The 13,854-nt window shown below is 40.1% G+C and overlaps 1 protein-coding gene across 1 annotated transcript in view; it reads left to right on the forward strand.

Annotated features, from left to right (window-relative positions):
- The window catches only part of DGKQ (diacylglycerol kinase theta), a 64,574-nt gene that overhangs the window by 34,475 nt on the left and 16,245 nt on the right, over positions 1-13,854 (forward strand). Inside the window, exons 7-14 of the mRNA XM_053371259.1 lie at positions 923-991; positions 2,771-2,871; positions 3,718-3,941; positions 4,457-4,547; positions 8,280-8,334; positions 8,625-8,686; positions 10,135-10,285; positions 12,466-12,504. Coding sequence (XP_053227234.1) covers positions 923-991; positions 2,771-2,871; positions 3,718-3,941; positions 4,457-4,547; positions 8,280-8,334; positions 8,625-8,686; positions 10,135-10,285; positions 12,466-12,504 — 792 coding nt within the window. The remainder of the gene's footprint in view (positions 1-922; positions 992-2,770; positions 2,872-3,717; positions 3,942-4,456; positions 4,548-8,279; positions 8,335-8,624; positions 8,687-10,134; positions 10,286-12,465; positions 12,505-13,854) is intronic.

Consider the following 13,854-nt stretch of genomic DNA (forward strand, 5'->3'; position numbering starts at 1 on the left):
TAAAAAAAGCATTTGCAGGTTAGATCTTTTTCTGACCCGCATTAAGAAAGTGATAACTGCAGTTATCTTACAAGCATTACATTTTCACAGAAAAATGTGAGAGTGATTTAAATTATTTAAATGGAGGCAAGCTAAGCACACACACACTTCATTTCCTACCTTTCCTCTAAGGAGCTAAAGGTGGCGAACATGGCTCTTACCTAATAATAATAATAATAAATTTATTTATACCCTTTCCAGTTGGCTGGGTTTCCCCAGCCACTCTGGGCGGCTTCCAACATAATAATAATAATAATAATAATAATAATAATAATAATAATAATAATGTGATAAAACATCAAACATTAAAACTTCCCTAAAGAGGGCTGCCTTCAGATGTCTTCTAAAAGTCAGATAGTTGCTTATTTCCCTGACTTCTGATGGGAGGATGTTTCACAGGGTGGGCGTGACTACCGAGAAGGCCCTCTGCCTAGTTTCCTGTAGCCTCGCTTCTCGCAGGGAGGGAACTGCCAGAAGGCCCTCGAAGCTGGACCTCAGTGTCCGGGCTGAACGGTGGGGGTGGAGACGCTCCTTTAATCCTCACAACAACCGTGTGAGGTAGGTCAGGCTTAAAGACTGTGGCTTGCCCTAGATCACCAAGTGAACTTCATGACTGAGTGGGAATTTGAAACCCTGGTTTTTCAGGGCTCATAAAAGTATATATGTCAGCTTCATAAAAACAAGAATTCCATGCGGCTTTCCAGTATACGGCTGTAGAGAATGTATATTTATTTATCATGGGCATGCTTGCATGTCTATCTGTTTCAGTAATGTGAGTACTATAATAGGAAAATCTGATAGTATTGTTTTCATCGCAACATTTTAAAGGATGAACACCTTGTTTTTAAAGGCAAACCTTTAAAGGGGACTTTTCTTTTAACAGATGACGACGACGATGTTGACAGTTCAACACAATTATCACTAAAAGAGTCCCAGGTTTCCACAGACTCAAGTAAGTAGCATTTGTTACTAAGCAGAGAGTATCTGTTTGCAGCAAGATTTGTGCTAGGAGCATATGATGCCTTTTGTTGGTGTACAAAACATGGTAGTCCAATTTTCAAGGAGTTGGCAGTCAAAATGCAACCAGGCCTAAGCAGCTGCTTGCAAATCCACTTAGTCATCTCCGACTGTCATAACTGAGAACACATATGTACAATGCTAGTTTGTAAGCCTTCTTGTGCGTTTCCTTTAACAGAAAGACAGAATAAACTTATTTTTAATAAATAATAATTCAGTAATATAATTCATTTTGCCCTTTCTCCTTGAAATGATCAAAAGAGTAGCTTATTATTTTGTTAGCTTGTTTTCTTTAATACATCCTATTTTTTGGCCAGGATGACTCCCCAAAGTTGCTCACAATAAAAATCAATAGAAATATGTCATATAATTAGGGATGCATTCTGCCACCTGTTTTTTTATCTTATCTGGCACGTTATTTATTTAATTTTAATTCCATCCCATTTGTGAACCGCTTCTTATGAGACACCTTGAAGCGATTTAACAATAAACAGTAATAATTTAGAACTCCATATATAAAAGGTTGGTTTGCTAAAATGAATGCAGATTTGTAGGTGAATACAGTGACTTAACTCCATAATACCTTCATGTTCAGGGTCTTTAAATGCTTGATATCTTTTTGAAATGTTTGAAGAGCTGTGCTTAATTTTAAGCTCCGTAAAAATAAAAGATGCTGGGTAGAATCCAAAAAACACTGGAATTAGAATGTTTCCTTCCTGTTAGTGCTTTGACTTCTCCAGTACCAGAATATCCCTACTTGGTCCGTTTTGCAAAACAGGAGCTCCACATAGTCAATTTGGGTGCAGCCATGGCTTGTTCTCTTGGTAGGCTACATTAATTATACACACCCAACTTTTGGGGGATTGTTTTTCTTCGTTTGTTAGTGCTATGGACTTTCAATCCTCTAGTATTTACTTTGAAGATTGTAAACCAGGGGCCAGCAAACTTTTTCAGCAGAGGGCCTGTCCACTGTCCCTCAGACCTTGTGGGGGGCAGGACTATATTTTGAAGGGGGGGGAATGAATGAATTCCTATGCCCCACAAATAACCCAGAGATGCATTTTAAATAAAAGCACACATTCTACTCATGTAAAAGCACCAGGCAAGTCCCACAAATAACCCAGAGATGCATTTTAAATAAAAGGACACATTCTACTCATGTAAAAACACACTGATTCCTGGACCATCTGCAGGCTGGATTTAGAAGGTGATTGGGCAGGATCCGGCCCCCGGGCCTTAGTTCGCCTACCCACATTGTAAACTGTTATTTCTGATGAAAATTGCCAATAAGCCACTACGGTGATGTTCAAACCACTAAAGCCATAGTCTGTCATGTAACCATTGCTGGTGTATGGTAATATAGTTAACTTCAAATTCTACCATGGCCTCATCCAGGAGACCACTACCTTTGAAATCAAAAGTTGGCAGCCCTGAATCCAAGAGTAAGTTTCTAATGGTAAGGGGGTGTTTGTGTGTGACAGATGAGTGAAGGAGAAAAAGGTTCAAACTTCACCTTAAAGACATCATTCCTCTTTCAGAGAAATAAAACAAGGTTCATGTGGAAGCTGGGAAATTTTGTTACACTGATGGAAGCAATGCAAATACAACAGATTTCCAATGCAGCTGAAAGTTAAAACTCCCTGCAAATTGTCTCAGTGGTCTGGATGCAGTACAGTACTTTGTATTAAATGCTAAAATACCATTTTCCTTTTAGGTAAACAGATCTTGAAAATATACGACGGGAACGATGCAGTAAAACGCAATCAGTTTCGGCTTATTACGGTCCCAAGGATTACAAAAAATGAAGAAGTTGTGGTAAGAGTGCCTGTTGCGTGCTTTCTAAAATTGTATGGATTCTCAAATAGAAAAACTGATAAATGTTAACTGTGTTTATATATGAGGCTGATCATTTAATCTTAGCTTTATTGTTACATATTTTCTTTAAAAATAATAAGCAGTTCGTCATAACGTTAAATACTTAGGTATTTGTAGTTCAGGTGACATCTGATACAGCGGCTATGTGGTATAAACCACTGAGCTTCTTTGACTTGCCAGTTGGAAGGTCAGCAGTTCGAATCCGTGCGATGGGGTGAGCTCCTGTTACTGTGTCCCAGCTTCTGCCAACCTAGCAGTTTGAAAGCATACCAGCGCAAATAGATGTGGCAGGAAGGTAAACAGCGTTTCAGTGCGCTCTGGCTTCTGTTCTGGTGCTCCAAAAGTGGTTTAGTTAGTCATGCTGGGCACATGACCCGGAAGCTGTACGCCGGCTCCCTCGGCCAATAAAGCAAGATGAGCGCCGCAACCACAGAGTCGGTCACGGCTGGACCTAATGGTCAGGGGTCCCTTTACCTTTACCTTACTTTAATGGTAATTTTTTTAATCCTGGGACTGGTGAAAGGGAAGCTGTGAATATAAATAATAAAATGACATATTAGGGGAGCAGTTCTTCAGCTGGCCACTTTAGGAAGTGGGTTGAAGGAGTCTGCCACTCCTCACTTTGCCAAAATTGTTCCACAAGAAAATATAATTGCTGACCAGGGCTCTAATAGGTTATATTTTCATGTACATGATGGTTGCTGCTTCTCTCCATTCAAGAATATTCATACCATCTCAAAATGCTCAGCTACTTACTTTGTGTTTGTGTGTTTTGTGGTGTTGCAGGAGGCTGCACTGAGGTCGTATTACATCAACGATGATCCACAAGATTATGAGCTTCAGACATTTACTCAACAGGCCTTGTTTTGCGATGACATCATTAACAGGAATGATACCACAGAAGAGACCCAGCCAGGGTCTGTATTCCGAGAAACCGTTCCTGAAGCTTGGATCATTAGAGCCAAACCGAGAGATAATGAAGTCGTAAAAATTTACCCTGGATGGCTGAAGTAAGTGATACTTCCTTTTCTAAATTCCATATTTATGGTACAGTGTCATAAATAAGAGGAGTGATGTGTAGAATGCATTTTAATAAATCTATGTTAAGGAAATGAGAGGTTATTTTATTGGTTTTGATATATTGAACCCCCTTCTGTTTATAAATCAAAGTAGCTTCCAGAATAATTGAAGCACATCCATACAGCTACACATCCATACACTTTCCTCCTATAGAAAATGTAGGCTCTGTGAGGTGGTAGTTTGTTTTTTAAGAAAAAAAAATCTCTGTAAGGTTTGTCTACACATTAATACTTTTTGACTTGACTTGAAAATTTGAATCTCTAAACTTCAGAATGAACTTATAGCAACATTCATTTGATCGGTTTTATGGACAGAAGAGTCATGGTCATTCAGCATAATGAATAATCCTATTTTTGTAGCTGTTAAACATGTTGGCAAGGCAGTATTTCCCTGCTGATGTTCCTTTGAACCAACCCACCTTCTGTAAATTATTTCCCCTCTCTAGGATTGGAATGGCCTGTGTCTCAATACGAGTAAATAAAGAAAGCACTACCCAGATGGTGATTAAAGAAGTTCTCCCATTACTTGGACACCAGGTAAGCAATATTAAGTGGATTGTTTCAGTTTCAGTTTCCCCTCTGCTTTCACTTGTATTTAACTACAGTGGTACCTCGCAAGACGAATGCCTCGCAAGACGAAAGAGTTTTCCGTTTTTTGAGTTGCTTCGCAAGACGAATTTCCCTATGGGCTTGCTTTGCAAGACGAAAACGTCTTGCAAGTTTGTTTCTTTCCTTTTTCTTAAAACCGTTAGTACCCAGGGTGCATTGCTTGAAGAGATGTTATGTTGTAAAATGGAATATAAATATTTCTCCTAGCCAGAGTGCTAACCTTTCCTAAGAATATTCCAGGGAGGGCTATATATGACAGATACAGTGGTGCCTCGCAAGACGAAAAATTCGCAAGACGAAAAAACTCGCAGAACGAATTAATTTCGTCTTGCGAGGCACCACTGTATATGATTCAAATAGGGAGTACCACAGATAGATTAAACAAACAACACAGTAAAAATTGCAAGGGAGTTACATTGAGCAGCGTCTAGACAGTTTCAAGTATTTATTTAAAACATTTATAACCTGTTCTTCATTCACACAGTTGCAGAGTGAAGACCAATATTCATGTTATTTTATTTATTTCATAATATTTATACACCGCTTGATTGTAAAAACAACAACACCTCAAAGCAGTTTGCAAAAAGATAAAACAATAAGATCAAGAGAAATTTACAGTACTTAAAAACTTACAAAGGATAAAATACTAAAATAGGTTCAGATATAATAAAATAATATTTCATTTAAAAAGGTAAAGGGACCCCTGACCATTAGGTCCAGTCATGGCCGACTCTGGGGTTGCGCCGCTCATCTCGCTTTACTGGCCGAGGGAGCCAGCATACAGCCTGTGGCCAGCATGACTAAGCCGCATCTGGTGAACCAGAGCAGCACATGGAAATGCCGTTTACCTTCCCACCGGAGTGGTACCTATTTATCTACTTGCACTTTGACGTGCTTTCGAACTGCTAGGTTGGCAGGAGCAGGGACCGAGCAACGGGAGCTCATCCTGTCACGGGGATTCAAACTGCCGACCTTCTGATCGCAAGTCCTAGGCTGTGGTTTAACCCACAGCACCACCCGTGTCCCAATATTTCATTTAAATTCAACTTAAAAACAGACAGTTTATTAATAGTATAACTAAATCAGTCAGGTGAGGGATGCTACTTTAGTCAAAGGTTGGGGGGGGGAAGCTGACCAAAGTAAATGCTTTTATGCAAAACCCTCTCCTGTTAGTTAGCTTATTGGTCATTAAACTATATGCAAGAAGCCCCACCTTTTCTCCAACATGGGTAATGTTTTCATATTCTGGCAATACTCCAGTGAGGAAGCTTGTGCTTCAGAATTAATTGAACCCTTCAGTTTGGTGTAGCTCTACAGTGTGGGGTGGATTGCCTTAAATCAACAAGGAAAACAAATACAACTTAAATCAAGTTTATTGTTGATACTGTCTATGTTTTTCTTTAAAATGCTGCAATTTTTTTCACTAAACCATGTTTATTTACAGCTACAATATTATTTATGTGGTTGTTTCATTATTAGTGCAACTGGACCTTGCATCTGTTTGTTCCACTGTATGTTTTGCACACTTTCATTTTTATCTGTAGGGGAAATGTCTTTGAGGTAAAGGCCTATAGGGTCTTCCTTTGACAATCTGTGAAGTGTGGAGAGTTTGATCCTCTTTTTCTCTCCAGCATTGCTCTTTTCTGTTTCACTCTGCTATGGCCTTGTTCTAGCCTCTCAAAAAGAAAGTAGGAAACAAAAATGAAATGCCCATGAATGATAGATGGAAACAAGGTCTGCTAGTTAATGGATTTATTTTCATTTCATTTGTATTTGAGAGTGGATTGGATTGGTTCTTTTTTAATTCAAAGTAACTGGCAGAGGCATTGATTCAGTTTATAGATGAACTTGTAAGGTTTACATCCAAATTATTTAACACAAACATTTAAGATAACTTCAGGGTTTTTTTCCAACATGTAAATACCTTTTTTATTTTTAAAGAATTTATTTTTATCCATTCTTACACAGTGTGGATTTTTAGTATCCTGGTTCTCACTTTACTTTAAACCATAGTTTAAAATGAATGTGTGCAGTGTTTCAGAGTGCCAGGAAAGAATTGGAACAGGGGATAGCTTCCAATTACATGTGTGCCAGGACTCGTGGTTTGTTTGTCTTTTAGCAAACCATGATTGTAAGCCAAGAACTAACCTCTTTCTTAGGAAATGGACAAACCACACTACTTTGCACATGATGGAAGTCAGCCCTTTGTTTTCTCCCTGACATTCTGAAAAAAAAGGTGGAGGGGGGGCAGGGCGCAATCTTTTGATCAGTGTGTACCAACATGCTGCTCATTCACATTAAACCCAGGGCTGAACATTTCTGGGCTGGCAGGCAAAATTGTTTGCTCCCTCACCCCTGGCAGCCACCCACCCGACGTCACAGTGACATCAGGTGACCTTCATTGCCTCTATGGGTCTTTGGGAGCCCTTATCGAGGTGCAATTTTTTTGTAGAGCTTTGAGTGGTGCTTCTGAATACCTTGCCATAAGCTGGTTGGTGATGGTTGCAAAGCACTATGCAGTGAGAAGGGCTTCTGAAGACACCTGCAGATGCCCCTCTCAATTAACCATTCTCAATTCCAATCTGATAATTGCCACCTGCCCAGATTTTAACTCGTCTGAATGAATTTTAAGATGTATTTTAATTAATTAATGTCTGTTTTTATGCATACAGTGGTACCTCAGGTTACAAACGCTTCAGGTTACATACGCTTCAGGTTACAGACTCCACTAACCCAGAAATAGTGCTTCAGGTTAAGAACTTTGCTTCAGGATTAGAACAGAAATCGTGCTCTGGCGGCGCGGTGGCAGCAGGAGGCCCCATTAGCTAAAGTGGTGCTTCAGGTTAAGAGCAGTTTCAGGTTAAGAACGGACCTCCAGAACGAATTAAGTACTTTACCCGAGGTACCACTGTATTGTGTTGTTTTTATGATGTCAGCCACTCTGAGCCCAGCCTCAGCCGGGGAGGGCAGGATACAAATAAAGAATTATTATTATTATTATTATTACTACAGTGGACACTTGGGTTGTGAACATGATCCGTGCGGGAGGCATGTTTGCAACCCACAGTGCCATGTCTCTGCACGCGCGGGTCGCGATTCAGAGCTTCTGTGCATGAGCAAAGCGCGATTTAGTGCTTCTGTGCATGCGTGAGCGCCAAAACCAGGAAGTAACCCATTCTGGTAGTTCCAGGTTTGGCGCAGTGCGCAACCTGAAAACGCACAACCTGAAGCACCTGTAACCCGAGGTATGACTATTATTATTATCCAAGTGCAGTGCCTGCATAACCCTTTTGGCCAAGCTCAATCTGACAAGCCCCACACTTGTGGGCAGGTAGATATGGCTTCACCAAAACCACCTCATGGGCCAAATGCAGAGGCACTTGATGGGCCCAGTTAAGTCTGTGGGCTGGAAGTTCCTCATTCCTCCTGCATTAAACCATCGCTTAATTTGAAAACTGTTGTTTAATGTGACAGGTAAACCAGGCTAATGTCTTAAGGTGAGACAGAACCACACCACAAAAGGAAGAAGAGAGGTCTAAAGCACAGCTTTAGTCATATTTCTTCATCTTTAATACTGTCTAAAAACAAAACAAAAACCTTTAGGGTCTTAAAGTTAAAAGATTGTAACTTACTAGAAATCTTGATGAATTTTTTTGGCAGTTGGAAAACTTTCAGAACTTCAAACTGGTGGAGGTACTCATGGGGTCTAAGCAAGGTAAGTCACAGGTCGTTCTCATTGTTACAGGATGTCACTGCAGTTTTAATGCCTGCACTTGTTATCAGAATCCTGAATGTTAAGTTTCAGCTTCAAGAGGCTGGAGATTTGGGGTTTTGTTTTTTTAATGGTCAATTCTGGCGTTTTCACTTTCTACTTGGAAGATTAAATTTAACTGGATAAATTAGTGTCCAGATTGGCAGCACTTAGCGTGCTAATGAACTGCACATTTTTAAAAACTTTTTTAAAAAGGAACCACATATGAATTGATTTTTTTTCTTCCCCCTTAGTTCAGCGAATGGTTCTGGATGATCACGAATTGATTCTCAGCAGATTCCAAGACATAAGAAAGGTAAACAAAGAAAGAGATGCCTACAGTACCACTCTCCCATATTTCTTTATTGAATTAATGTTCTCATTTTTACATCATTACTGGACTTTATATTTAAACCAAGAAGAAATTGAGACAAAAAGCTGCTAGCTCTTGCCAGCTACTTCTATTAGCTGCACATACCACTTTAAAATGCACCTAGTATCTCTTCAGTTCTGATTTGTGCATTCTGCCTCCTGGTAAGGCATCACATAGAAAAAGGCACCCCAGCTGTTGTAGTAACTACAATTCCTGAAGCAGCCAAAAAGCAGCTGTACCTCAAGACCTCCCGTTAGCATTCGCCTCATCCCATTCTTTGGACAAGCAGAGAACCACTGCTGCTCACGATGCCTTGCTCATTACTTCAGTCCCCTGTTCGTCTATTTCTCATCTGAATTCCTTTTGTTTCTGTGTAAAAACTACTCTGTGGGTCTTTCTATAGTTTACCTGTTTTAGAATGCTGAGACCTGCTCTGTACCATCCCATCCCGCGTCGTCGTCCCCCAACCTCTTTGGGGGTTTTTAAACTGAAGCAAGTATCTTCTGTTTGAGCAAAGCTTGAAAATGTGTGGGCAGAATATGTCAGAAGGCAGGGGAGGTAAAGGGGTTTTTCAGGGTCCAGCTTCTTCAGAGAACTCACCCCAACCTCAGCAAAAATGGCCAGGAAGAATTAGACATGCCTTCTTAATGGGAAGGTGGTGTGGGAAGGTGAGAACCCTTAAAATAAATATATATATATATATACACACACACACACACAGTGGTGATGAAAGATATAGCCAGGGAGTTCTGGGGACCTTTTAGGAATAGGTTTCCACAGGGTTAAAGCCTCCCTGTGGGCTGGCTGCTTTTTTGAGCATTATCAGAATATTGAGAAACAGAGAGGGAGTAGTTGATGCGTATTCCCAAGGTCATTGGGTTAGGACTCTTCGCAAATTCCTATCTTTCCCTCTTGCCTCATAGACTCTTGTTCCCTTCACTAGCTACCCCAAATTCCATTATCATCTTAACTCCTTCCACAGCACATTCATCTTGACGTATTCCAAATTACCTGGGGGAACTGCATATTTTGAGAGGGGTACTAAACATTACAGTATGCGTCTTTACTTGCGTCGTGTATTTTCGTCATGGAATTCAGAGTTTTGTGACACGTAATCTAGAATTATTTGAGAGGTTGCTCATAACTCTGGCATTTTGATTGCCATGCATTTAACCAGTACTCCTCAACCTTTTTCTAACATGTAGCACAAAATGAGAACAATTGCACAAGTCCAAACAAAAAGGAAGTTCTCTTACGCAGGCAGGCTTAGTGGTCTGGTAACTGTTTTTGGTAGTTTGAGGCAAGAGTTTCTGGTTAATGGAATCTTAACCTTCTCTCTGTATGCATTGTATTTGTAATGTGAGTTCTCAGCTGTCTTTTCCCTTTTACAGACTTCACTACGTCAGATGAATCAAACAAGATTTTACATTGTAGAAAACAATATATCAGCTACGCGGGTACATTTGTTTGTTGGTGGTCTGCCACCTCATCTCTCTACTGATGAATACACAAACATCCTCAGAGATGAATTAAGCCTCAAAAGTAAGTCGCATACCAAAACAGTTTATGTTTTCATCTCTGGCTGCTTTCAGATGATCAAATGGCTATATGAACTGACATATGAACAATCCTCACACATCCGCTTAAGTCTGCTTTGCCCGTACTTCACATGAGTGAGCCCACTGCTAACCATTGTTTCTCATTATGTCAGAGCTAGGAAACTATGGTTAGTAGCTTCCAAATAAGCCAAGACATGAAGCCGTGGGAGGAATTAATCATCACGCTCTTCCCAGGATTTCATCGGCGTACGCATTTCAGCCTCTCCAACAGAACGATCTGCTGTTCTGGGGGTTCTGCAGACCCCCGCAAACAGATATGGAGGGGTTGCGTGGAAAGGAGGAGAGGGGAGGAAAGTCCAGTTGTGCTAGTGGAACTTTTTGCACTGGTTTCCACTCACACAGCTACTGATTTGACTCTGGACCCAGGGTTTAAAGATAGCTTCCTTTTACTGACATGTGTGGAAGCTCTCAGGGCAGTTCACAATTCAGATATCATAGGAAACTATTAGTTAACTGAAGCTTTTTGGCTTGTTTCTCTACTCACACAAAGGGAGGAGCAAAGCAGCTGTGTGTAGCTACATGAAGTTCATATCTTGCTTTATTAGGATGATATTTAATTATCTGGGCATGTCCATTGTCAAATAAAAATCTATTTTAAATTCTGAAACACACTAAAAGGCACTCTGTCGTTCTCAGTCTTGTTTTTTGAACCTTCGGTGCATTATTTTTCTTGGTGCTATGTCTTATAAGTTGTAAAGCAGAGGCCAGTATTTAATGAAATGCCTCAAACATAGATTGTCACATGTTCTTCCCCACAGTTATTTGTAATGCCTTTTATATTTGTTCTTTCTCTGAAACAATACTCACTGGGGTTTTAAAAAAATGTTATTTCTATTACTTTATATGAAAACCTGATTGGTTTTGAGCACACTTCATTTGTAAGCCATTTTGAAGTATTTGGACGTTTAAAAGTTTGTTTGTTTATTTATTTATTTGTTGACATCCAAGGATATCATACACAATCTTAAATACATGTACAAAGAAAACATAAAACTAATAATAATAATAATAATAATGATAACCTTAAATAATTATACTGTTAAATATTGATTTAAACTTGTACTTATATGTGCTCTTTTCTTATACTTTCTAACTAAACAAAAATAAACCAAAGTAAAATCCAATAAACTAAACTATGTCAAAATAGACTTCCCGTCATTTTCCGATGTAATTTACATTTACAACATTGAATGTACTTATACTTAATACCTCACTCTTAATATATTTGCTAATACTTTCTTACAACATATCGTACCATTTTTCCTTATTTAATAATGTTTAATTTACACAAGGGTCATTCAAACGCTGCCATAAATGTTATGTTGTTATTATATTTTTGTAGGTATTTCTTGAACATATCCCATTTTTGCGTGAATGATTGTTTTGTATTTCCCCTTAATCTATTTGTCAATTGAGTTTTAAGTTTTACATGAATAAGGTGAAATAAAATTTTATGTGGGCTTAAACAGATTGCGTAAAAGAGCCAGAAGCCAGCGAACTCTACTGGATTGTTTAAATCCAGCTTGGCTGGGCTTCTGGCAAAGAGGGGGTGTGTGGGGGGGAAGTGAAGATATGTGGTTCTGTCGCCCAGCTATTGGACATTGTGTGATGCTCAGTGACTACATGTCTCTCCTGACCATTTCATCACTTTTCAAAGATTGACCACAGAAGGAGCGAAGGTTCTCCACTGAAGCTCCATTGCACGCACAGAGCTATGCTTGCATCCCTTTGGAATCCCACCCATGCAATGTTTGCTACAACAATTTAAATTAAGATTAATAGGCATCTTAAATATGATTTGTGTTTATTACTCAAGCTAATATATTCCATTAGCAGGATTTGGAACTAGCTTTGTTCTGCTGTGAACCAGTTGATCCTGTTTATGGTTCTGAAGCCTTTAGCTTTAAATCCATGGGCAATTTGTGTTTAACATTCATGCATCTTCAAATAAACAAGACTGATCTCACAGAATGTGTGTAAAATGGGACACCATTAAATTTTAAAATTTATTTGGGTAACCTATAGTTTGTTTCCACCCTGGAGGGAAATAGACATTTTAATGTTACACATAGAAAATAAGTTTTGCTTTTTCTACTTTTTCAGCAAATCTAGTTTCTGTGAGCCACGTATATTCATCTCAAGGTAAGACTATAGCGTTTTATCTTGAGTTTAACGGCTGTGTAAAAAGTGTTTGGTTATAAAGTGCCACCTTTGGGTCTGTTCAAATGTTTCGCATCCCTCGCTTTTTATATGGTGATATTGGGAGAGGTATTTTGGCATGTCTGCTTCCTCCGAATCCCTTCAATGCATGTAGTAATCTAGTGATTTTTATATTCAAGCATAAGAGGTGCATAAAAGGTAAAGGGACCCCTGACCATTAGGTCCAGTCGTGGCCGACTCTGGGGTTGCGGCGCTCATCTCCCTTTATTGGCCGAGGGAGCCGGTGTACAGCTTCCGGGTCATGTGGCCAGCATGACTAAGCCGCTTCTGGCGAACCATAGCAGCACATGGAAACGCCGTTTACCTTCCTGCCAGAGCGTTACCTATTTATCTACTTGCACTTTGACGTGCTCTCAAACTGCTAGGTTGGCAGGAGCAGGGACCGAGCAACGGGAGCTCACCCCATCGCGGGGATTCAAACCGCCGACCTTCTGATCGGCAAGTCCTAGACTCTGTGGTTTAACCCACAGCGCCACCCGCGTCCCTTATAAGAGGCGCATGGTGGGACCTTATTGTCCAAGTGTTTACTTCTTTTTGTGGTGGGGGTGCCGGGAGGAAGCATGCAGGTCTGAGGCTTGCTTCTGAACTCAGCATATGTAGAGTACCAAATCAATCCCATGTTTCATCAAGGATTGGGAGAGAAACAACCTGCATTTCCTGCTCGTTTAGAGCGTCAGTAGGTGCCTGTCTTGACCACTTCTCTATCACAGTTTTCACTGGCACCAGGCAAGAAATTTATCCATGAAAAAAGCAGTACTCTCCTGGATAATGTTTACTGTTACCTTCAAGCGTGTAGTTTGTTCTTACCACGGGTTGGAATGATTATGGTGGCAGTTGTACAACTGAATAATCCCTGCTCCAGTTTTACTGCATGCTACCAACATATTGCCTAGAGGTCAAGGATGTTTGGGAAGCACTTCATGACTAGAAACCAGGGCCACTCTCCTGCCCAAGCCTTGAGTAGGCTTTTCTTTCACAGGTGCATCCTGAAAACATAAGAGTTTTGTGCTGGAACCAAATGTGCATCCCATTTACAAAGGCTAAGAACATGATACTGTATTTTTCGCTCCATAAGATGCACCGTTTTGGGGGGGGGGGTCAGCTCACAGTTGTGCAGCTTCTTTTGCAAAGGGGAAAAGCCCTCTTTTTGAGGATAAGCACAAAGTTGTTGAGCTTACTTTGCAAAGGGAAAAAATCCTGTTTTTATGGGGTTCAACTCACAGTTCTGCAGCTTCTTTAGGAAAGGAAAGGGAGCCGTTTCTACAGTTTCCA

Source organism: Podarcis raffonei, chromosome 17, assembly GCF_027172205.1.
Source record: "Podarcis raffonei isolate rPodRaf1 chromosome 17, rPodRaf1.pri, whole genome shotgun sequence".
Lineage (NCBI taxonomy): Eukaryota > Metazoa > Chordata > Lepidosauria > Squamata > Lacertidae > Podarcis > Podarcis raffonei.